Source organism: Doryrhamphus excisus, linkage group LG14, assembly GCF_037039965.1.
Source record: "Doryrhamphus excisus strain RoL-2023G ecotype Guam linkage group LG14, RoL_Dexc_Guam_v1.1, whole genome shotgun sequence".
NCBI lineage: Eukaryota > Metazoa > Chordata > Actinopteri > Syngnathiformes > Syngnathidae > Doryrhamphus > Doryrhamphus excisus.
Window position 1 is genome coordinate 12,298,714 of NC_136370.1, and position 20,243 is coordinate 12,318,956.

The 20,243-nt window shown below is 40.7% G+C and overlaps 2 protein-coding genes across 10 annotated transcripts in view; one reads left to right on the plus strand and one right to left on the minus strand.

The window, feature by feature from the left end:
• Positions 1 to 9,714, minus strand: part of LOC131140688 (zinc finger MYM-type protein 4) — a 36,199-nt gene extending 26,485 nt beyond the window's left edge. For 4 of the 9 annotated variants that reach the window (XM_078795899.1, XM_078795898.1, XM_058091352.2 and 1 more), the window contains exons 1-4: positions 9,190 to 9,714; positions 2,832 to 2,932; positions 667 to 1,240; positions 261 to 313 (exon numbers count right to left, since the gene is read on the minus strand). In XM_078795899.1, coding sequence (XP_078652025.1) covers positions 261 to 313; positions 667 to 1,240; positions 2,832 to 2,932; positions 9,190 to 9,697 — 1,236 coding nt within the window. In that variant the 5' untranslated portion in view covers positions 9,698 to 9,714. Of the gene's footprint in view, positions 1 to 260; positions 314 to 666; positions 1,241 to 2,202; positions 2,727 to 2,831; positions 2,933 to 9,189 lie in introns of those variants that run through there. The other 5 variants (XM_058091354.2, XM_058091356.2, XM_058091357.2 and 2 more) reach the window with 5 other exon arrangements.
• adprs (ADP-ribosylserine hydrolase) lies at positions 3,955 to 10,832 on the plus strand. The gene is made up of 6 exons (XM_058091359.2): positions 3,955 to 4,379; positions 5,642 to 5,738; positions 5,846 to 6,053; positions 6,159 to 6,346; positions 8,042 to 8,142; positions 10,082 to 10,832. Exons 1-6 carry the CDS (start codon positions 4,190 to 4,192, stop codon positions 10,477 to 10,479), a joined length of 1,182 nt encoding a protein of 393 aa, XP_057947342.2. The 5' UTR covers positions 3,955 to 4,189; the 3' UTR covers positions 10,480 to 10,832.
• The last annotated feature ends 9,411 nt before the right edge of the window (positions 10,833 to 20,243 follow it).

Below are 20,243 nucleotides of genomic sequence, written 5' to 3' on the forward strand. Positions count from 1 at the left end.
TTGGTTGTGTCTATGTCTACTTATTTATATCCTGATTATTATGATTGCGGAAAAACGTTGACAGTGTGGCAATCACATTCTAACTGTAACATTACTTTATCACTTTCTATGTTTGAAACAAAAACACAAAAAACACATGAAGTGCATAAATGTATTGCAATAGCTGTGTTTGAATAAAATTAAAACCATCATGAGGACACAGGAAAATATTTGTAATTTCATCCTTGGATGATATAAAGTAATTACTATTGTTTGCCTACCTCTCCTTGCTGACTGTCTTCTGTTTCTTCCGTCTGATTCAGGACTCCTGCATCTGATGAGAGTGTAAATGGGGAAAGGTTACATGCAAAGTAATTGTCCAGAAACCTATGAGTGTTGTACACGTTTGTACAGCTTGTATAACAGTAACAATTCAGGTGCTATTCTCAAGGAAACGTAATAAGGTCAAAATGGCATGGAAACGTATTTAGGTCAAAATGGCTAAGTATTTTAGATTTTCAGCCTAGAATCCACAGGGATTGTGGTTGTGATTATTTTTTTAGTCCACTGAAAAGATATAAAATATCTGCACAAATGTGAGGAGTGTAGTCACTTTTGTGACACATGATACATATTTGATTTTCGTTGTGCTCTACTTGCTGAATGTTAAATTACGTATGAGGGCACATACTCTACCTTGGCTGCTTTCAGGTGTGTTATCCTTTGATGAGTGGGAAGTGTTTGCAGAGCTACTGGTTGCTTCCGTCTCTTGCTCTTCTACTCTGAGCTCTGGAGGAGAGGGATCTTCTTGAATTTGGTCGTTTTCTGCTCTCTCTTGATTGTTTTTGCACTTGGCTTTGTCACTGTCGACATCCTCCAGTGTCCCAGCTGGCAAGGAAAAGTGCCAGTCCTCTTCTTCTTCTTCATCATCATCATCTTCTTCTTCCTCCTCCTCCTCTTCTGGACCAAATGAAGGAAGGCCATCTAAAGCATCATCAAATGCTGCCTCTCCACTTCCTCCTCCTTCACTGGGTTGGATGGGAAATGAGGAGTGTTGGTCATTCATCTTTACATCTTGCCTGCTGCTGCTGTTACTGCTGTCCTGTTCTAGCTGTTGTTCATCCTGTCCCGGAACTTCATCCCCTGCCTTTGTCTCCTCTTGACCCCCGCTCCTAGAGGAGGTGTTGGAGCCTCGTGAGGAGTCAGCAAAGTCTCCCAGCCCCATCACCTCATCAAACACTCTGGACAGGTGCTGCTGATGCTAAGGGGAGAAACAAAGAATCAGAAGCGTTCAAATTCAAACATTTGGCAGCAACTGTGGATGGAGGAGACGGATTAAGAGGCTGCATATTTGCATGGTATCTGTGGACTGCTATGCTATGCTGTGATGTATTAGGATGCATTATTGCAAGCCATTATTTTGTTTTTTCAGCTCAATTATATTTATGCAAGTTTTTTCTGAATTATCAAAATGCATCCTAATATAATTGGGGTCAAGCAAGCAAGCTACCAGCAGCAAGGATTTTTTTTGTCTGAATGGGGGGGGGCAATTGTGGTAATGTGATGGGGAATGGTGATGATGTTGCAGTTGACATAAATACACAAAATTATTTTTGTACACGGGGATAAAATGTTCGTCACGTCCGAGTTAACCTGAGCATCTAAAGAGTATGGCTACACAACATAAACAAGTTAATCGTTACATGTGGATATGAACGAAACGCATTGAGCTTGATTATTGTAGGCCCCGGGTTGTCCAGTGGATGTTTAACCGCAAGCTCTTTTAGCATTTTTAAATATTAGCATTACAACCGCCATGGCGTCTTAAATACATTTTTGACTTACTCGATCGAGCGTATTTTTACACGGCTTTATTGTGCATGTCAGCAATGCAAAACAACAATGTCCAACACGCTGCAGAACTGCATCACCGAAATGTTGTTTTCTCACATCTCCTTTATAGTAATCTAAAACATGTCGTCGTTTAATAATCGTAACACTTGCAGTCTGCGATATGGAACGTTGTGCTCGCATCTCTGCAACACAACTGCAAGCTAGCTTCACATAGTTGGAAGCTAACTAGCTTTAGCCTGAACACCATTTGTTCGCAACGACAAAGCTAACAATGACCGAAAATGGCAATTTGAGGTTAAGCATGGTGGATAATCTGACAGCGTTTTTGGTGACCATGTGAAAATATACCCCAAGTACATTTTTGCCTACCTTTAATCGTTTGAGTCGAAATTCCTCCGACTCCGCCATCTTTAATTATGCTGCAGTCATCTCGCTCCCAAACACCCCCACCTCTCCGTGGCCCTGCTCCTTGGGTTAGCACTTTAGCTAGCAACCGGCAACGAGAAACATTCCCGCGGGAATTGCGAATGGGTCTCCTACCTGTTGATAACCCCTGGACCGGCGTTTCAGACCGACTTGGTGGATTTTGGGCTTTGCCTTTCAAACTATTTTAACATCGGCAATACGCCAACAAAACGCAAATGCTAACGGTACAAATTGCTAGCACGCGAACAAACGTGGATACATTCATAACATTAGTACATCTCCTTTTAACAGATCGTTACGAAAGGAATACATCTTAATGTGTTCTACAACCAGATGAAATGCGAAAGATAGCACTTAGTACGATGGTGTCAAATGCCGTAAGTGCAATACTATGAATTTTTGTATCATGTCATTTAAATGTATGCAATTTAGTACGAGGCTACTGGCTAAAATGCCAACATGCTAGGATCTAGCAAGATGGTACAATGTAGTCACTGTGGATGTGGTGTTACGTCACGACATGTCAATACATGCGTGAAATAGCCACATGGTGTTAACATGCAAAACTTTACCTGTGGGGGTGCACTGGTCTGGTTGGTCTTTGCAAGGGTGTGTGTCCTCCATCGGCGTTTCGCTGCCTCGGAACGCTTTCCCCTCCGCGGCATTATGTCAACTAAAACATAGCAGAAAACCGTGCAGAAGAAGACACATTCAAACTCCTTGGACAATGAGTGGATGCGTCTGTAGGTGTAACGTGTATTTGTGTGTTGGTATTGGTTATGCGCTACCATTTGTACCGAATATGTATATTATGCTATTTGGTATAAAGATAGTTAAACTGCAAAAATGAATACGATTTGACGGAGACGTCTTCAAACTAGACAACGTTCACTTTGCCTTTCACTTCGGCATCTACTTACAGTAAAGTGTTTCAATTCGCTCACTTTCGTAATTACGTTTATCGTTTGAGTGCATAAGTGTACATACAATGTTTCGCCAGTACCCGGATGTTTTACACTCAATACCCGAATGGAGTCATGACAAGACCTCGACCACCCTCAATCCTTAAAACAACAGAACTCAATTATGGCCTTCACAACGGAAAAGAAAATTATGGAGAAAAATTGAGAAAAAATATATAAATCAAAGAAAAACATGAAACGTTTTATTCCCACCCTTTCTCTCCCATTGTTTCCTTTTGTATTATAGTACACATTTTATATTGTTCCATCTTGAATAGTAATGACAAATTTACTGCCATTGACTTTGACTTTGTAATAACATTTAAATAATAAATGGTCGAAAAGATAAGGAGGTGGATCAATATTGTGATCGTCACTTCCTGTAAGTGTGCAAAGATTAATGAATTTGGGCCCACCCGACACTGATTAAAGAACTAAGTACGCCGAATACATCACAGGCTCGGCCCGTGAACCACACATTTACTTCCCTAGTAAGGCCCTGCGCAGTTGTGGCCGCCATGATGGTGAGCAGAATCTAGAAACATTGTATTCTGATCATGTACTCGGCACACATTTACGCCATCAATTGTGCCAAATATGCGGTCCTTAAGACCAGATTTGTCATCGTGTATAGTATGTGTAATAAAAACATGTAACACTAGGTGTGTATACTGCGCATGGCAGTGGACAACCGAGCCCCGCCCACATGTCTTGCTTACCATCATGGCAGACGTTCCATACGCTGGCCTAAAACGACAGTCTCTTCCACGTAAGAGTCTTGGTAAACATATTTTGACGTGTACTGACGGAAGTACTCCATTTGAGACACAGCGTGTCTGTGTTGTGTTTCCGTTGTTCGACAAATGACAAGTGCTAGAGCGACAGGCGAACCGACATTTGTTGTTTATTGTTTGGATACGTTTACGTTCCTTATTTTACCATCTCGCTTATCGGAAACCGCCGGATGAATGGCCACGACCGCAGTAAGAGCAGTGGCTGCAGCGGGTGGCCAGGCGTCTTTGTCTCGGTTCAGGGGTGCTCTGGTCGCGGCTGTGCTGGGCGACTGTGTCGGCGGAGAGTTTGAGGGAGCGGAGGACGTTCCGATGGAGAATGTATTGCGGCACATAAACAGTCTCGACGACGAGGCGAAAGAGAATGGTAAGTGTCATTGCTGCGACATCAGCTACTATTTTCTCCAATACAAGGTCACGAAGATTTGATAAATAGGGGAGCATCACATTGCTAGACAGTTACCCCAATTAGTTGCATGAGAGGGACACGAAAATAATCTAAAAAATACCTGTCCCTCCCCCCCAAATAGTGCTTAATGTTGTCTCCTACCCTTTTCCTTTTCGCGCACTTCCACACTTAGCAGTAAGGCAAAAAACGATTTGCTGTAGGTACCCGGATTTTGCACTCAACTGTCCCCAAATGGTGAATGTGCAGTTGGAGCTCAACCACCCTCAATCATCGCCATCTTGGCTAATAGCAGAACAGGGGGGGGGGACTAACCTCTGTGGTTGCAATTCACAATAAGGAGAGAAGAAACGTTTAAAATGTTCCAATCACCATTTTCGTTAAAGGGGACCTATGCTCATTTCACAAGTTGTGATCTCCTACAGCTACACACAGAAAAATAACCCACACGGAAAACTTTTTAGATTCTGAATAATCTGCACCTATTCTAGCTGTATTTCCTTTGATTTGTGCTTCCTGCCAAAACTGTCTGTCTTAATTAATTCCACACACACACCTCTGGGCATGCCCACTCTGCTGTGATTGGTCACATGCCCAAAGTGCTTCCTAAATATTTAAGGAAGTCCGCCCCTCTGTGACATCACAAAAAGGCGGTTTTACCACGCCTTTTGAACCAGCATTTTGAGCCATCCCAAACTTCTTTCATGGCTCACTTCCAAATGCGCAAAACGTATCTGAAACTTGGACATAATTTAACACAATAATACAACATAACTACATTTATAGGTCAGAAAAGTGGAAAAAGCACAGTAGGGCCCCTTTAAGTGTGCAATGACAGGAATGGATTTGGAAGAGCACTACACTGAACTATGTATGGTTACAGGCTGTTTCAGTTTCTGCTCAATATGTCACTATGTATGAGCTATTAACACTGCACAAATTTTTAACATGAAGTACCACAAATATATTACTGTTGTTGCACACTTACCAGAAATAAAGATCATTTTCTTCTGTTCGTTTTAACTGCAACCAATCGAGGTAGTCCCTCGTAGCCTCCATGCATAGCCACAATGAGATGGCTGAGGGTGCTTGGTGTCAATCGTTGCACACTCACCATTTGGGGAGTGTTGCGTGCAACATCCAAATACTGAGAGCACACTGCATTCTGCCATACTTCTCACACTTATTCACTCAAAATGCTAAATGCAAGTATTCTGTTCTAGGTACCCTTGAGTACAGTGATGACACAGCCATGGCCCGTTGTGTGGTCCAGTCTCTGCTGACCCGGTCTGGCTTTGATGAACAGGACATGGCTCGCAGGTAGACAAAAGACTTAACACTTATGGGGCAAATTTTGTTCCACTGGGTTGTGAAGTAAACTGTAAACAGTGGTTTCATTCAAACGGGAAAATGTTGGGCTTTTCCAGGTTTGCAAAGGAGTACAGCTTGTCCCCAGGCCGTGGTTATGGCTCTGGAGTAATCCAGGTGTTGAAGAAACTGGCATCCCCTCAGCTCACTGACGTGTACCAGCCAGCCAGGGACCAGTTTAATGGTCGGGGCTCTTTTGGGAATGGGGGAGCAATGAGGGCGGCCCCCTTCGCGCTGGCCTTCCCTGATCCAGCTGATGTTAAAAAGGTGAGCACAGGGAGAATCGACTTTTAGACTTGCACGTTGGAGCTATTGACTTGTTTGTCACATCCATAATTGAATTCATATAACAAAACTCTCTTTTCTTGCTAGTATGCTCGTCTGGGCGCCATGCTCACCCATTCCTGTTCTCTGGGCTACAACGGGGCAGTCCTACAAGCATTCGCAGTCCACCTTGCCCTGCAGGGTGCCTTGGACCTGCCTCAGAAGTTCATCAACACACTAATCGCAGAGATGGAGGAATTCGAATGTGATGAGGCAGCACGGAATGATGCCAGAATGTAAGTAACAACATGTCTCCGCACAAACTGGGGGGTGGGGGGCAAGAGCCAGGCTCATTCTACAATAGACATGGAGGAACCAAAAGCGACTATAGTAGAAGACTTAAAAAAAGCTGTGGCTTGGTAATTTGGAGATATTGAGCATCGATTGGAACCGGTTCTGGCATTCTGACATAGAGACGGATATTTCATCAAAGAACATTGGTTAGCGCCCTCATTTCAAACATGCAAACTTTATGACCCTCCCCCTGAAAAGAATCAGAATCGACAATTGTTAGGAACTATAATGGAAACAAGGAATCGGAATCGCTCAAATTCAAACAATGCCCAACCCTCTATAGCAGGGGTGGGCAAACTAATTCCCGGGGACCACATCAATTTTTCTGTTAGTTTCTTAGGAGAATGGAAAATGCAACATGGTGTGCCATCATTGAAGCAGTGTCCTATCACATCATTAAAGATATACTGTAGTCCCCATTGCAATGGTGGAGAAAAGCAGGTTTAAAAAGCTGCTAAAAAAAACGATGGACTCGTGATATTAGCTGCGCAGTCGCAACTACTTTGCACGAGAAGGATTACCACAATTGTACCAGGAAGTCAAGACTTGATACAGTGACCCATTTTGTTTTGACCAGCGATATGCGGTCAAGCAGGACGTGTCAACCTTACATGAGCTTGACAGTTCACTTCATTAACGACTGCGTGTATCCAAGCTAGCTATTCACATCGGTGAGCATATAGCTGAAACACTTCATGATGCAATTGCATGCTGGAAACTCCAAGAAAGACATCTGGTTGCTGTAACTACTGTCATCAAGGCGGATGAGCTAAACAGGTGGTGGCTTCGGTCACAGACTGCACTTGGCTATTAAGTGCAATGCTGTTAAGCGTACTCAGATCTTGTACTTGAATAAAAGCGATTACAGAGGTCGATCACTAAGTTCTCAGAACTCTTCAGAAGGTTCTGTACCTCTTCAAAACATTCTCTCCTGGCATATGGAGTAATAGTGAGTTAAAATGATTGATTATCTCAACACTAAGTATTCCCACCCACCCACTAGTGGTCTGTTGGACATGGCTTCTTTTGTGGATCCATGGTTCAAGACAACCTACATCTCCAGTGAAAGTGCTGATGCAGGAAGAGAGCTGTCTTGGAGGTGGAGTCTCTACTGGCTGACCAGTGCAGCAGACAGCTGCCCGACCACTGTGTTCCCACCGTGGCCAAGCCTACAGACCAAGAGACAGCAGCAGCACCGAAAAGCTAAGAAGACACTGGCAAACTTCTTCAAAACAGCACACAACAAGTCCCCAAAGATGGGGGAAATTGAAAATGAGCTGTCAAGGTACTTGCAACTAGGAAGTGGGGATAGCAGACACAGAACCACTGAAACGGTAGAAGCACCATGAAGTTGTCTTTCCAGCACCGAGTCAACCATCTCTTGGTACCACCCACCAGTTCGCCCTCTGAAAGGGTGTTCAGTTGCAGTAGCAATATTGTCACCTGCCATAGAGCATCCCTGCAGTTGACAAGTTGGTGCTCCTGTCACAAAATCTTGGGAGGAAATAAGGACATGCTTATCTCCTCTTAACATGTTTACCTAAAAAATATGACTGTTCGAAGGAAAGTATTTTTTTTGAGTTGCTGGTGATGATGAAAATGTTCTTAAAGCAGGCACTTTTTGTGTGTTGGCACAGCCTGAAAGAAGCAGAGAAGCCATTCTGTGACCGCCTTCATCGAGTCAGAGATTTGATGGACAGGAACAAGGTCACCATAGAGGAGGTCATCTCTGAGCTGGGTCAGTACTAATCTTTGAAAATCTACATTTAGGACATACAGTTTAAATTACGTATGAGTTAAACTTATCCAAGTTGCATTCACATACTATAGCACAAACATTGTAGATATTCATCTGTCTGTTCAGATTCACAAGCAGTCCAAACTTCTGTCACTCCATTCTTGTAAAGCAGTGTTCGTCAATTATTTTATGTCATGCCCTTCCCCTCCAGGGAAGTCACCCCCCCACCCCCAATTTGAAATGCTAGAGAAAGTAATCTATTCACCAAACCAGGAAAATGCAACAAAATGGAGAGCACACAAACATATTTAAGAATCAAATTCCATGTTGAGTACTATAAAATGGTCATGTTGGCAGTTCCGCACGAAAATGAAAGCTTTCATCGCTATTTGAGAAGCATTGACGTAGAGTAACAAGCATAATGCAAATGTCTATCTGCCCATTCACGAACAATAGCACACAAAGCCAACGTCTACAATATCCGTCAATTTACACACAATAACATACATATTGCAAACATCTATCTGCCTTTCTGTCAGTCCATTCACATACAATAACAAGCAATAATGCAAACATTCATCTCTCCATTCACACACAATGCAAACATCCAGGTTTCCCACTTTATGGATTGTGGTGCACCGCCACGGCAAAATAACACTTTTTAAACATGAAAACGGTGTTAAGTAATTCATTGTATGAGTGAACTTCACAATAGCAATGTTTTCTACACCTTGGTTTGTTAAACTATTATTTAATGACTAATTAGAAAATGTGCTCATTGAATGAAGGCTTTGTAATATGTTGCCTTGACTTTGGAGGCATTGTCCTGTACATAGATCAATAGTTTAACTTTTAATTTCTTATATCTGTCATGTTTGATAGCAAATGCTAACTGTATATAATACATGAACTCTATGTACAATGAACGCAACGCCACGTATTTAGAATGGCATACGACTGAGGTTATGTACACAACTATTTAGGAATTATCTGTAATTATCTTTATTGCCGTGTTGATTTGAATCGTGAATTACTGAATTGAGTCACCTTTCTTGTTAACAGTCCGAGTGTGAGGCAGGTCAGGCGTCGAAGGTGCCTCATCCATGTTTATGACGTCATCCGGTCCCATGGAATTATCTTGCATTATCTTCGTTTGAGTACTTGTCACCGTTTCCTCGGTGGGTTGTTTTCGCCTCATAAATCGGAGACACCACGACGGTCCACCTGTAAAGTCTTCAATGTTCTTTTCCGTGGCGATTGCTTTGGCTTTTAGTTGGATCTGCACACCGGAAACACCTCGGCCGTCTGCTCTTTGTTGATTTACCCAGTCTGCAAGCACGCTTTCTAGTTCAGGCCACCTGCTTTTCTTACCTCTGAAAGCTTTTACTGTCTTTTTGGTTTTTGTCAGCTTTTCATGTTGATGTCTCCAACGTCTCACCATACATTCATTTATACTAAGCTTACGCGAAGCAGCCCTGTTTCCTACTCTGGCAGCCAAATCTATCGCCTTTAACTTGAAGGCAGCATCATATGCGTTTCGACGGGTGTTTATCATGATCGAAGTTTGTGACTACCGGGTTGTCACTGCGCATGTGCAGAACGCGTCTACATACGGGCGACCTCGGTGGTGAAGCGCATGTGCAGAACGCGTCTACATTCCGATACAGTAGGAGGCGGTATGCAACTAAACGTTCGTCGATCGGTTGCAATTGAATTATTGAATGATGCCATCTATTTTGATTACCTGTAAACTTTGAAACTGTGAATGTAAAATACCAATCATTAATTTTTATTTATTATAGTATTTTAAAAGTTTATGTTTTTTAAGTGGGCAGGACCAGAAGGCACATGACTTCAGGTCAAATGAAGGTGCTGGGACTGTGAAACGTTGAGGAACCACTGCTCTATGACATTCAAATCATTGTACCTATTTTTTTAGGTAATGGCATTGCAGCACTCCAGTCAGTTCCAACTGCCATCTTCTGCGTTCTTCATTGCTTGCAGCCAAGGGAATACCTTCCAGAGAATTATGGTGGCGTGGAGCGAACAATAGCATACAGCCTTGCCCTGGGAGGGGACACAGACACTATAGCCTGCATGGCCGGGGCTATAGCCGGTGCACACTACGGCATCGAGGTCATTCCTCAAACCTGGATCCGCTGCTGTGAGGGCGCAGACGATGCTGATGTGGATGCAGAGCGACTTCACAAGTTGTACCGCCAGTTGTCAAAGGAAAACAGGACGAGATCGGGGAATCGGAGCAAAGAAGATACTTCGGAAAACCGGTCCAAGTCTTCGCACGGCGCAGACAAGACAACCCAAACCAAAAACATATAAGTTACACAAATACTGTACATTCACAGACAGGACTGTTTCCGACTGTCACCTCAGAAACAGGGATAAAAGGCAAATTATTCTCACACAGCAAATTTATTCCTTAATGATTGGGTATATTGCAGTGAAGAAGGCAATAGAGTATCTAATTTGACAAACAAAATGCATTTCCTTCGTATTATAAAATGCCACAATCAACAACAATGACAGTAATGCAGAAATATGGTGTGTGCATCAACGTAATACATATATCTGTTCCTTTCCTAACCTTGTCTTTTTGTACTGAACCATCCCAAGTTGTTTCTTTGATCATTTTGGTGAAGAACCATTATTTAATAAAAAGGCCAATAAGTTCACCCCGCCTCCCCCGTTATTTCAATTTCCAAGCCCCAGAGAGAGAAAGTCATAATCAATTCACATACAGAACATGCAAATTGTACCATGCAGTACATGGAAAAAATTATAATGTACTGGTATAAGTGCAATACTGGTATTACCTCTGAACCAATGGCTTTGGTTTCATTCTTTCATTTTCTACTGCTTATCCTCACAAAGGTCACAGGGGTGCTGGAGCCTATCCCAGCTGTCGTCAGGCGAGAAGCTGGGTACACCCTGGACTGGTCGCCAGCCAATCACAGGGCACATATAGACAAACAACCATTCACACTCACATTCATACCTATGGACAATTTGGAGTCACCAATTAACCTAGCATGTTTTTGGAATGTGAGAAGAAACCGTAGTTCCCGGAGACAACCCACACATGCACGGGGAGAACATGCAAACTCCACACAGAGATGGCCGAGGGTGGAATTGAACTTAGCTGTGTGGCCTGCACGCTTATAGGGAAATCCTTGTGTTTAATTTCTCCAATCAGTGATTTTGTGGGAAATATTTCTATTGTCACTGCTTTTTAATTGGCTGTAGACTGTCAGAAAGTAGAATGTTGCATTTCAAAAAGCAGGCTTCAATAAAATTTATGCAATAATTTGAGTACTAAAGTGAAAGAGATTTGTGTCCTAAGTTTGAATTTATAATAATCCCTTTACTGCTGTAAATGTTATATTGCTACCTTATTATGCTTCACATGATTGTTTCTCAGTCAGAGGCTAAGTGTTCAAATAATAGTAAATACAGACCTTATAGCCCCAAAATCAGAAATCAGATGCAAGTCAGAAGCAGAACACTTGGTGGTGATAGAGCTCTACCAAAGTGAGTAAAGACTAGTGGATTGTGGATATGTGACTTTCATGCTTTCATAGAAATTCTCATTTATTTCAGATGAAGCAAGTCTACTTAATGTTGCTGTTTATCGTTGTATATTAGACATGACAGCATGAATGTGTGTAAAAGTCTCCACTTATGCTTCAGTATGTACAGTATAATATGCAAACTGGATACTTTGTTGCTGAGGGTGCAAATTCCGACAATATGGTGCTGTACCAAATTGATTACTGTCAGTGTCGATTACTGCCAATTTGGCAACACTGCCAATTTTATTTTACATCTTATTTAATCCTACCCCTCATCCATAACTCATTAGTTGTAATTCATTTGTTCACTTGTATTCCCAAATGTAGACTTTCCTAATTGGGAATGCACAGGAAAGTAATAAGCAGTAGCGGTTCTAGCTATGGGCTACATGGGAAATTGCCAAGAGCGGCATTCTCCACGGGGCTTGGGAAAGAAAAATAAATACTGTATATTTACTAATTCTCAGGGCTCACCGAATCCTCATCAAGTCAGCATATATGGCAGACCGACCAGGAGTACTGGTCAATTCTATTGAGCTATCCAACTGCCATATATTTTGGGCTGATGTGCATCTGTGCATCCATTACCTAAATAAAAAAATATACTGTTGTTGCACACCTAATATGTTAAACTGTTTATCTGCATGTTTTAGTATTTTTTCTTCAAGGTGAAAAAAATCGTAATTGAGATCTGTTTATTTGTAGCGATCGCCATTAACAGTGCTCTTAATAAAAGAAAAAGCAATATTAGAATTTTGACCTATTGAACTATTGACCTATCTAACAAATCATCTTTGACTATGAAAATCATAAAAGTCATAGAGTTTTATATGACATTATTGCAGTATTAGGAAGTACATGCAGTCGTTCCTTCTCCAAGAAAAGTTTCAACACTTTGTTGTAAAAGTTTGATTGCCTCTTGGTGAGCTTAGGTATATAATGAAATAGGTATAAGTTAAAAGTTTTCTGCTACTGGCTTTTCCATGATGGAAGACCAGCACAGACAGTGACAATAACAAGCACCTATACCAGCTATACCAGCTCTTCAGGATGCAGCGGTACTACAAGTACAAGTACATATATGTATTTTATTGTCCGAAATGAATAATGATGTCACACTTACATTCAAGACATTACACGGGCTGTAGAAAGTCACGGTGTGTTATAGATTATATTATTACCGACATGCTGACAAACAAAACTGGTGGGAACCATGATGCAACTCAAGTGTGCAGTGTGATGGGGTGCAGGCGACAGCCTCATTTAATCAGAAAACGTGCAAATTCAGTGATTTTTACTGAAGAAAATGTTAGAAACGACTGCATTTGTGCTGAAAATACATTTAAAATACAGTTCAAAATGATCATGTTTGTTTTATGTTGGAATTATTCATTCATTCATTCATTCATTCATTTTCTACTGCTTCTTCCTCACAAGGGTCGCGGGGGATGCTGGAGCCTATCCCAGCTGTCTTCGGGCGAGAGGCGGGGTACACCCTGGACTGGTCGCCAGCCAATCACAGGGCACATATAGACAAACAACCATTCAGGTTTTCAAAAAACCCCTCCCAAAAAACAGAAAAATGAATAAACTTCACTTTGGTTCCAATTTTCTACAAGAAAAGCTCTGATAAAACATTCCACTGTTCTCAAATATCTTACTTTTTATTTTTCTGCACAAAATAAGATGAAAAATAAATAAACAAATCAAGAATAAAGAAAATCAATCAATCAGTAATAAATAAATATAATAATAACAATAAAACGGCAAATAATAAAAACTTAAGAAACCACATATAGTTGGTGGGTAGACAAATTATTTTTTTCAGATTAAAATGAACAAAGCATTATTAGAGCCCTGTAGACATGACAAAACACGACTATAGTCACATTTATACTCTTTTTATTTACAACATATTGCGCAACTGCAGGGTCTTGAGACACATGCTAACTCGCAAACTAGAGAGCTAGCGACCTAAACGGTAGCCTTCAAGTTATTTCCTTTAAACTTAAATAGCCAAAAACTTACCACTTCCACACGGATAAGGAGGATAACTATTAACAGTTATTTAACCTTTAACATGAACATTAATCAAACGTAATAATTTTTTCTGGGTACATGATACCATGCAGCATCCATATCAAACTTGCGCGGGCCGCACTAACATTAAACTTTCATATCAAGGCGGGGGCCTCAAACTAGTGTCCTGCGAGCCACATTTGGCCTGCGGGCCGCATGTTTGAGACCACTGACCTAGCATGTTTTTGGAATGTGGGAGGAAACCGGAGTATGTTAGAATTATTCATTACAAAAATTGTCATCATGACTCCATGTCACTGGTGTTTGGCCTCCGCCAAGGCTGCCCCCGTCACCGGTTCTATTCATTATTTTCACTGACACAATTTCTTGTCGAGTGAGGGGAAAAAACTGATCGTGAAATGGACAGTCTGCAATAGCGCCGTCGCTGAACCAGGCTGTCGTGAGCCAGAAGGCAAAAGCTCTCAATTTACCAGTCGATCTCCGTTCCTACCCTTACCTATCGTCACGAGAGTAAGAGCACGAGTGAGAAGCAGCAGCCCACAGGGGAGGAGAGCGAGAGACCTTGAACGACATCAGCCAGGGCTGTTAAGAGGGGGTTGGCACCACTTGCGAATAGACTTCTTACCTCACACCTAGTGGGAGAGAGGATTGACAGTTCAGCATCACTTTGAATGTCTTTGCTCTTTTACAGCCAAGACCGTTTTAAAAGCTCTTTTTATATCCAGTATATTTATATGCATTAGGATGAAGAGTGGAGATATAGTTGGGTTGATTGAAGACCCTTAATTAACCATGAATGTGAATGAGCGTGAATGTTTGTTGATCCATATGCACAGAGAACAGGATAGATGGGTGAAAGTGAATGAATCAATCCCCGACAGATGCCTTGTTTTCAGCTGAGCGTGAACACAGATGTTTCTTTAATGAGTTTGTCTTTGAGAAACATTTTTTAACTGCATGGTTAAGCAAGAAGGTGAGAAACCCCCCCCCCCCCCAAAAATGAACATGAGAGTAATGTGGTTTCAGGTCAGAATTCATTGTTTGACATAGCGTGTTATTAGGCTGCACAGCGGATGACTGGTTAGCGCACAGGCCTAACAGCTAGAAGACCTGAGTTCGATTCCTCTCTCTCTGTCATCTCTGTGTGGAGTTTGTATGTTCTCCCCGTTGCATTCTCTGAGTTTTACGGTTTCCTCCCACATTCCAAAAACATGCTCGGTTAATTGGCGACTCCAAATTGTCCATAGGTATGAATGTGAGTGTGAATGGTTGTTTGTCTATATGTGCCCTGTGATTGGCTGGCATGCAGGGTCCAGTCCAGGGTGTATCCCGGCTTTCGCCCCTGAAGACAGCTGGGATAGGCTCCAGTACCCCCGCGACTTGTGAGGATAAGCGGAATAGAAAATGAATGAATGAATGAATACCGTGTTATTCTACCGTATACTGTTTTTGGCTACATTTACAATGCCCTGGAATACGGGTATGGCTTATGCTCTTTTATTATATCAACATTTCATTAACATTTAGAAAAAATTAATATAAATGGGTCAGAAAATGGACACAGCTAAGACAAAAAAAAATCAGTTTTAAAGGCTGTCACTCAATTTAAAGAAGTAATCATGATTTATCACAACATCACAACAATCAGAAAACACATATAGGGGTGTTATTTCATATCTTGAAGCCTCTAATAATGTTAAAACCACATTTAAAGGCCGTAAACAGGTTTTCCATGCTCTTATTATGAAAAGGAATTCTACCCTATGGAATTCCTTAACACTTAACATGCTCTGGTCTGGAACCGATTAACTTTGCAATATGGCAATAGTATACTTATATTTCTTACATTTTTATTCAACAATGAAATCACATGAGGATAAAGGAACAATTTCACTGGGATGTACTGATTATGGTATTTGGAAATAATTTGACAGTTTTGACTAGTTCCACTCTCCAAGATGGTAAGGTTTCTCTGAGGCTCAGTTGCTGTATTTAACCTGCAAAAGAGTGTTAGCGGAAACCGTGCTTAAGAGGGTTTTGGGCTCAGATGATAAGAGAATTTCTTGCACCCTGAGGTCCAAAAGTTTCACCATGTGTACACAAGTGAGTTTCAGCTTCCTGCTTGTTCCCAGAAAAGCTCCGCTTTGAGACTAGGAAAAAAATAGGAAAAAACAAGTTTCCATATAAGAACCGTTGCTCTGCATGGCATCTGGATTCAGGTCTCTTGAGTCCTGGTATGCAATCTATAAAGTTGTTTTCATTTATTTTTAACATCCACATTCAACTGTACAACCTCTTTGGTCTGCCTCTGTGCACGCCCGGGGCTCGAGCCAAGGTACCCTGAGTGAGAGTTGAGAGCGCTAGCAATCAAACGTATTATCTTAGTCTAGGCAACTGGCTAATGGCAACAAATTGTAAAACATTTATCCTTTATCTTATACTTATTGTGTATAAATAGATGGAATTGACAACATAACTACTTTCCATGTGATCTGTCTGGGTATTGGTAGAAAAAAAAAGTCATGATTAGTGATTTACAGTGCCGTGAAATAGATTTTTTTTCAATAGCAATTACTTTCTAATCACCAGTTTTTCAAAATGCTTTTTTAATAAATTTAATAACCGGTATATTTGGCTTTGTGTTATTACTCCCATGTTTCTACATCATTTAATGCCTAACAGTTCGTCCCCCTTTGGGTCCTATAGGGGTTATAAAGCTAATGTTTTTTGCAAATTAATATTATTTAATTGAACTATTACTTGCATGGCTGTCCCCAAGGAGAAAGAAAATATTTTTTTTAATAAAAAAAAACCATTGTTAACATTTGTAATTATGTGGGGAAGAGTTTACATTTGCTACAGGATATAACAAGACAATTGTCTTTAGCCAATAAGCTCAATAGCCATGTCCACGAGAATATTGATATTTTAAAATGGCACTTTTTTTTTTTTGCACAGATGTGTGTGGGTCAAACCGGGTTAGCGCTATTTGTATACTTGTTGTCCCTCACCGCTTTGCAGTTCAAGTTTTGCAGCCTCACTCTATCACAATTACAAATAGTCAAAATATGTGCATATTTCAGCAAATGTGATGTATTTTTGCCTTAAAATAAGCATTGTCAAGCATAAAAATGGCTAAATGAACTAAACTACAAATATAAGCCATTCATAAGATACATTAAAAGATACTATGAATGTGTCAGTAATGATACCGACACACAAGCACCAGACTTGATCGCTGGAACAACAGGCTTTTATTGCAGGGTTGAATTATGTCACAAAACACAAAAATCCAACATAAAAAGCTTTTCAAAACTGGGAAAAAAAACCCTTAAACGCCTTAAAAGGTTGCAGCTGTACCATTACAGTGCCAAGGACTAAGAGAGGAGTAGGTGAATTCTGCCGTTTTATTCTGCTGCCTGCTGTTAAGTATTGTGGCAACAAGCATGGTGTCAGATTAATTTTTGGTGGTCTGTGCCTCATGACATGTGGCATCCTTTGAGCATTTGTAGAGAATGCGTCCCCTTGTGCACAGCACGTACTGAAAGTCTCATGTGTTCTACCACTCCCACTCCATTCCTCAGTTTTTTTGCATTTTTGTGTGCTAAAACTGGTGCACTTTAATTAGTTTTGCTACATTTTACATGCAAGACCGAATCCAAGAGTTGAATGCAATGAAGCACTGACGCATGGGCTCATTGAACAAGCACATACATTGCTTACCTCACAGCTGCCGGGATGGTGTTTCTACAGGTAGACTGAAACGTTCATTACAGCTGATGCAGCAGCCATTCTCCTTTCATGAGTCCCAAAAGTAAAATGTCTTTGACAAATCTGGGCCGTTCCCCAATTCTTCTCATTACTATTCATTGTCTGGATAACTGTCATTCATACGCACTGATCTTTCTTAAGAGGTTCAATGGTGTTCAATAGACACATTGCATCCTTGCATTAACCTACCCAGCTGTCCATCATAGTATATTTCACTGGACGTGATAAAACATAACCGTTGCCAAGCTCCAGTGGAGTAAAGCAGCTGTGAGCAATCACTAGACCCATATCTCCAAATATCTTTTTCTCTTCTTTCTTCTTGTCCTCTTTCTCCATCTATCTCTTATTCCCTCATCCGTCTTTAGCTCTGCCGTTTTCTTTATTGTGCAACGGTCGAGGTAGAGTACTATAGCCCTGACACAGCTGTAGGAGTTATAATGACTGTGTGCATGTTTGTGTTCTCCACAGAAAAAAACGATTAGAAAACACTGTTGTTCCGTAAGGAAACACACACACACACAAGCACAAAAGTGTATTAGCTATCGATTTAACAGCTGAATATAACATCACTACAACTGAGAACACTGAAAAAGTTGAGCATTTTACAAAAATGCCTCGAACTCAGTACAGGGTGGACTGGGACACAAATTTGGCCATGGACTTTTTGGCCCAGACCGGCCAACTACAATCCATGCATCCATTTTCTATACTTCTTAATCTCATGAGGGGTTACGAAGGGCATGCTGGAGCCTATCCAAGCTGTCTTTGGGCGAGAGGCGGGGTACACCCTGGACTGGTTGGCCAGCCAATCACAGGGCACATATAGACAAACAACCATTCACACTCACATTCATACCTATGGACAATTTGGAGTCACCAATTAACCTAGCATGTTTTTGGAATGTGAGAAGAAACCGGAAAAGCCGGAGAATGCAACGGGGAGAACATACAAACTCCACACAGAAATGACTGAGGGTGGAATCGAACTCAGGTCTTCTAGCTGTGAGGCCTGTGCACTAATCAGTCATCCGCTGTGCAGCCTAATAACACGGTACTGTCAAACAATGAACCATTCACATTCACATTCATACTTTTGGACAATTTGGAGTCGCCAATTATGTCATGTCCATAGGATAACAAATCTGGGCATGAAAAGTATGGAATAGTTCCCAACAAGATTACATCCAAGACAATGAGTCTGCATGTAATCAGAACTTTGAGTAATACGGAATACATTTTAACCATGTGATTTTATTTTATTATTAAAACATGTATCATGTGGAACTGTTGAAAGGACAATAAACTAAGAATACTGTCTATATTCATATTTGACCCTAAGGTCCACATAGATTGTATGCTGGTATAAATAGTTGTACAATGCAATTTTGCCAAAGAGAGAACATCAGTAGCATCTTTTCTGCCAGCATTCAGCTTGTTGCCAGGACAAGGACAAAGTTGTTATTTTGAACACAAAATAATTGCTTGCTGCACTAACAAAGGGATTTTTCATTGTGTTAGTCAGTCAGTTGGCAGCCAAATACATTCAATGGTTTAAAATAAATACGGGCTGCGTGCTAATACATACATACATTTTTGAGTTTATTTTAAAGCCCTTTTCCACATATCTCTCCAGTTGGTGTGAACTGAATCACTTGCACATACAAGGAAAGGAGTCAGAAGACAAAGAGATGACGATTGACTTTTGCATGAAGGCAAAATTACATTTATGGTGCTTGCATTTTAATACATGTTTATATTCAAATAAGATGCTTGTGAAAAATATTTATGCTGTTCAATGTGTGTTGCCATCACTTTCAGTTATTCCATTTGCTTGCGGTGTCTGTTAATTAAAATATTAATCATAATTCCATATGTGGTTAAGTGAGATCTTATGTGATAAATACTGAGACAGTAATTTGCATAGTCCCGGATCATCATTTTTCTTTGATATAACTGAAAATTATTTTGAGTAATTATTAAGCTTGTGGAAGCACATATCCAAGAATATAGCAACTATATGTTTAGTACTATTATTGCTATGCTGATGCCAGAATGTAGACATCTGGAATGAACGGTATGCAAAATGTAAAAAAAAAAGCAAAATATGAAATGATTTAAATTCTTGTGTAAACATTGAACCCTGTAACTGATACAGTGGTGCAGTTAATCTATGGCCAATTTATCACCTTGTGACATTTCCTTTACTTCAAAACTAACATTGATTTTTTTAAGTGAGGATAACTCTTTCTTTGGCAAGAGTCATCAGCTATCACAAGTTATCAGTGCACTCACAAAAAGCTTCTCAACTCATTGCAAAGTGCCGGAGGTCATTATATATACCAGTATAACAACATTCTGACTCATGGTGTCATCTTACTAAGAACACTAAATTCATCACACAGCAACTTAACATACAATACAATAAAAAAAGAAAATGAATGAAAGAATGAACCACCCCTGTTATAGATGATTGTTTGCAGGATGTTCAGGGCTTGTATCGCTGTTGACTTGGGTTTTTCTGTGTTGTACTGTACTTGTGTTTATGTTGGCTTCCTGACACAGAACAAAAATGTGTGTGTTAGAACTCAAAAATTACGTTATGTCCGTAATAATGTAAATTCCATTTGATAAAGATACCTGATTTGGCCAAAGGGGGCACTGCTGATCTGCATGTAAACATCGAGGGGCTTCCTCTTTTTACAT

Excerpts from the sequence above, each read along its gene's own strand:
- adprs (XM_058091359.2), top strand. The coding sequence starts at position 4,190 with ATGGCCACGACCGCAGTAAGAGCAGTGGCTGCAGCGGGTGGCCAGGCG. Across the intron at positions 6,347-8,041 it reads GCACGGAATGATGCCAGAAT|CCTGAAAGAAGCAGAGAAGC; the intron begins GTAAGTAACAAC and ends GTGTTGGCACAG. Across the intron at positions 8,143-10,081 it reads GGAGGTCATCTCTGAGCTGG|GTAATGGCATTGCAGCACTC; the intron begins GTCAGTACTAAT and ends CTATTTTTTTAG.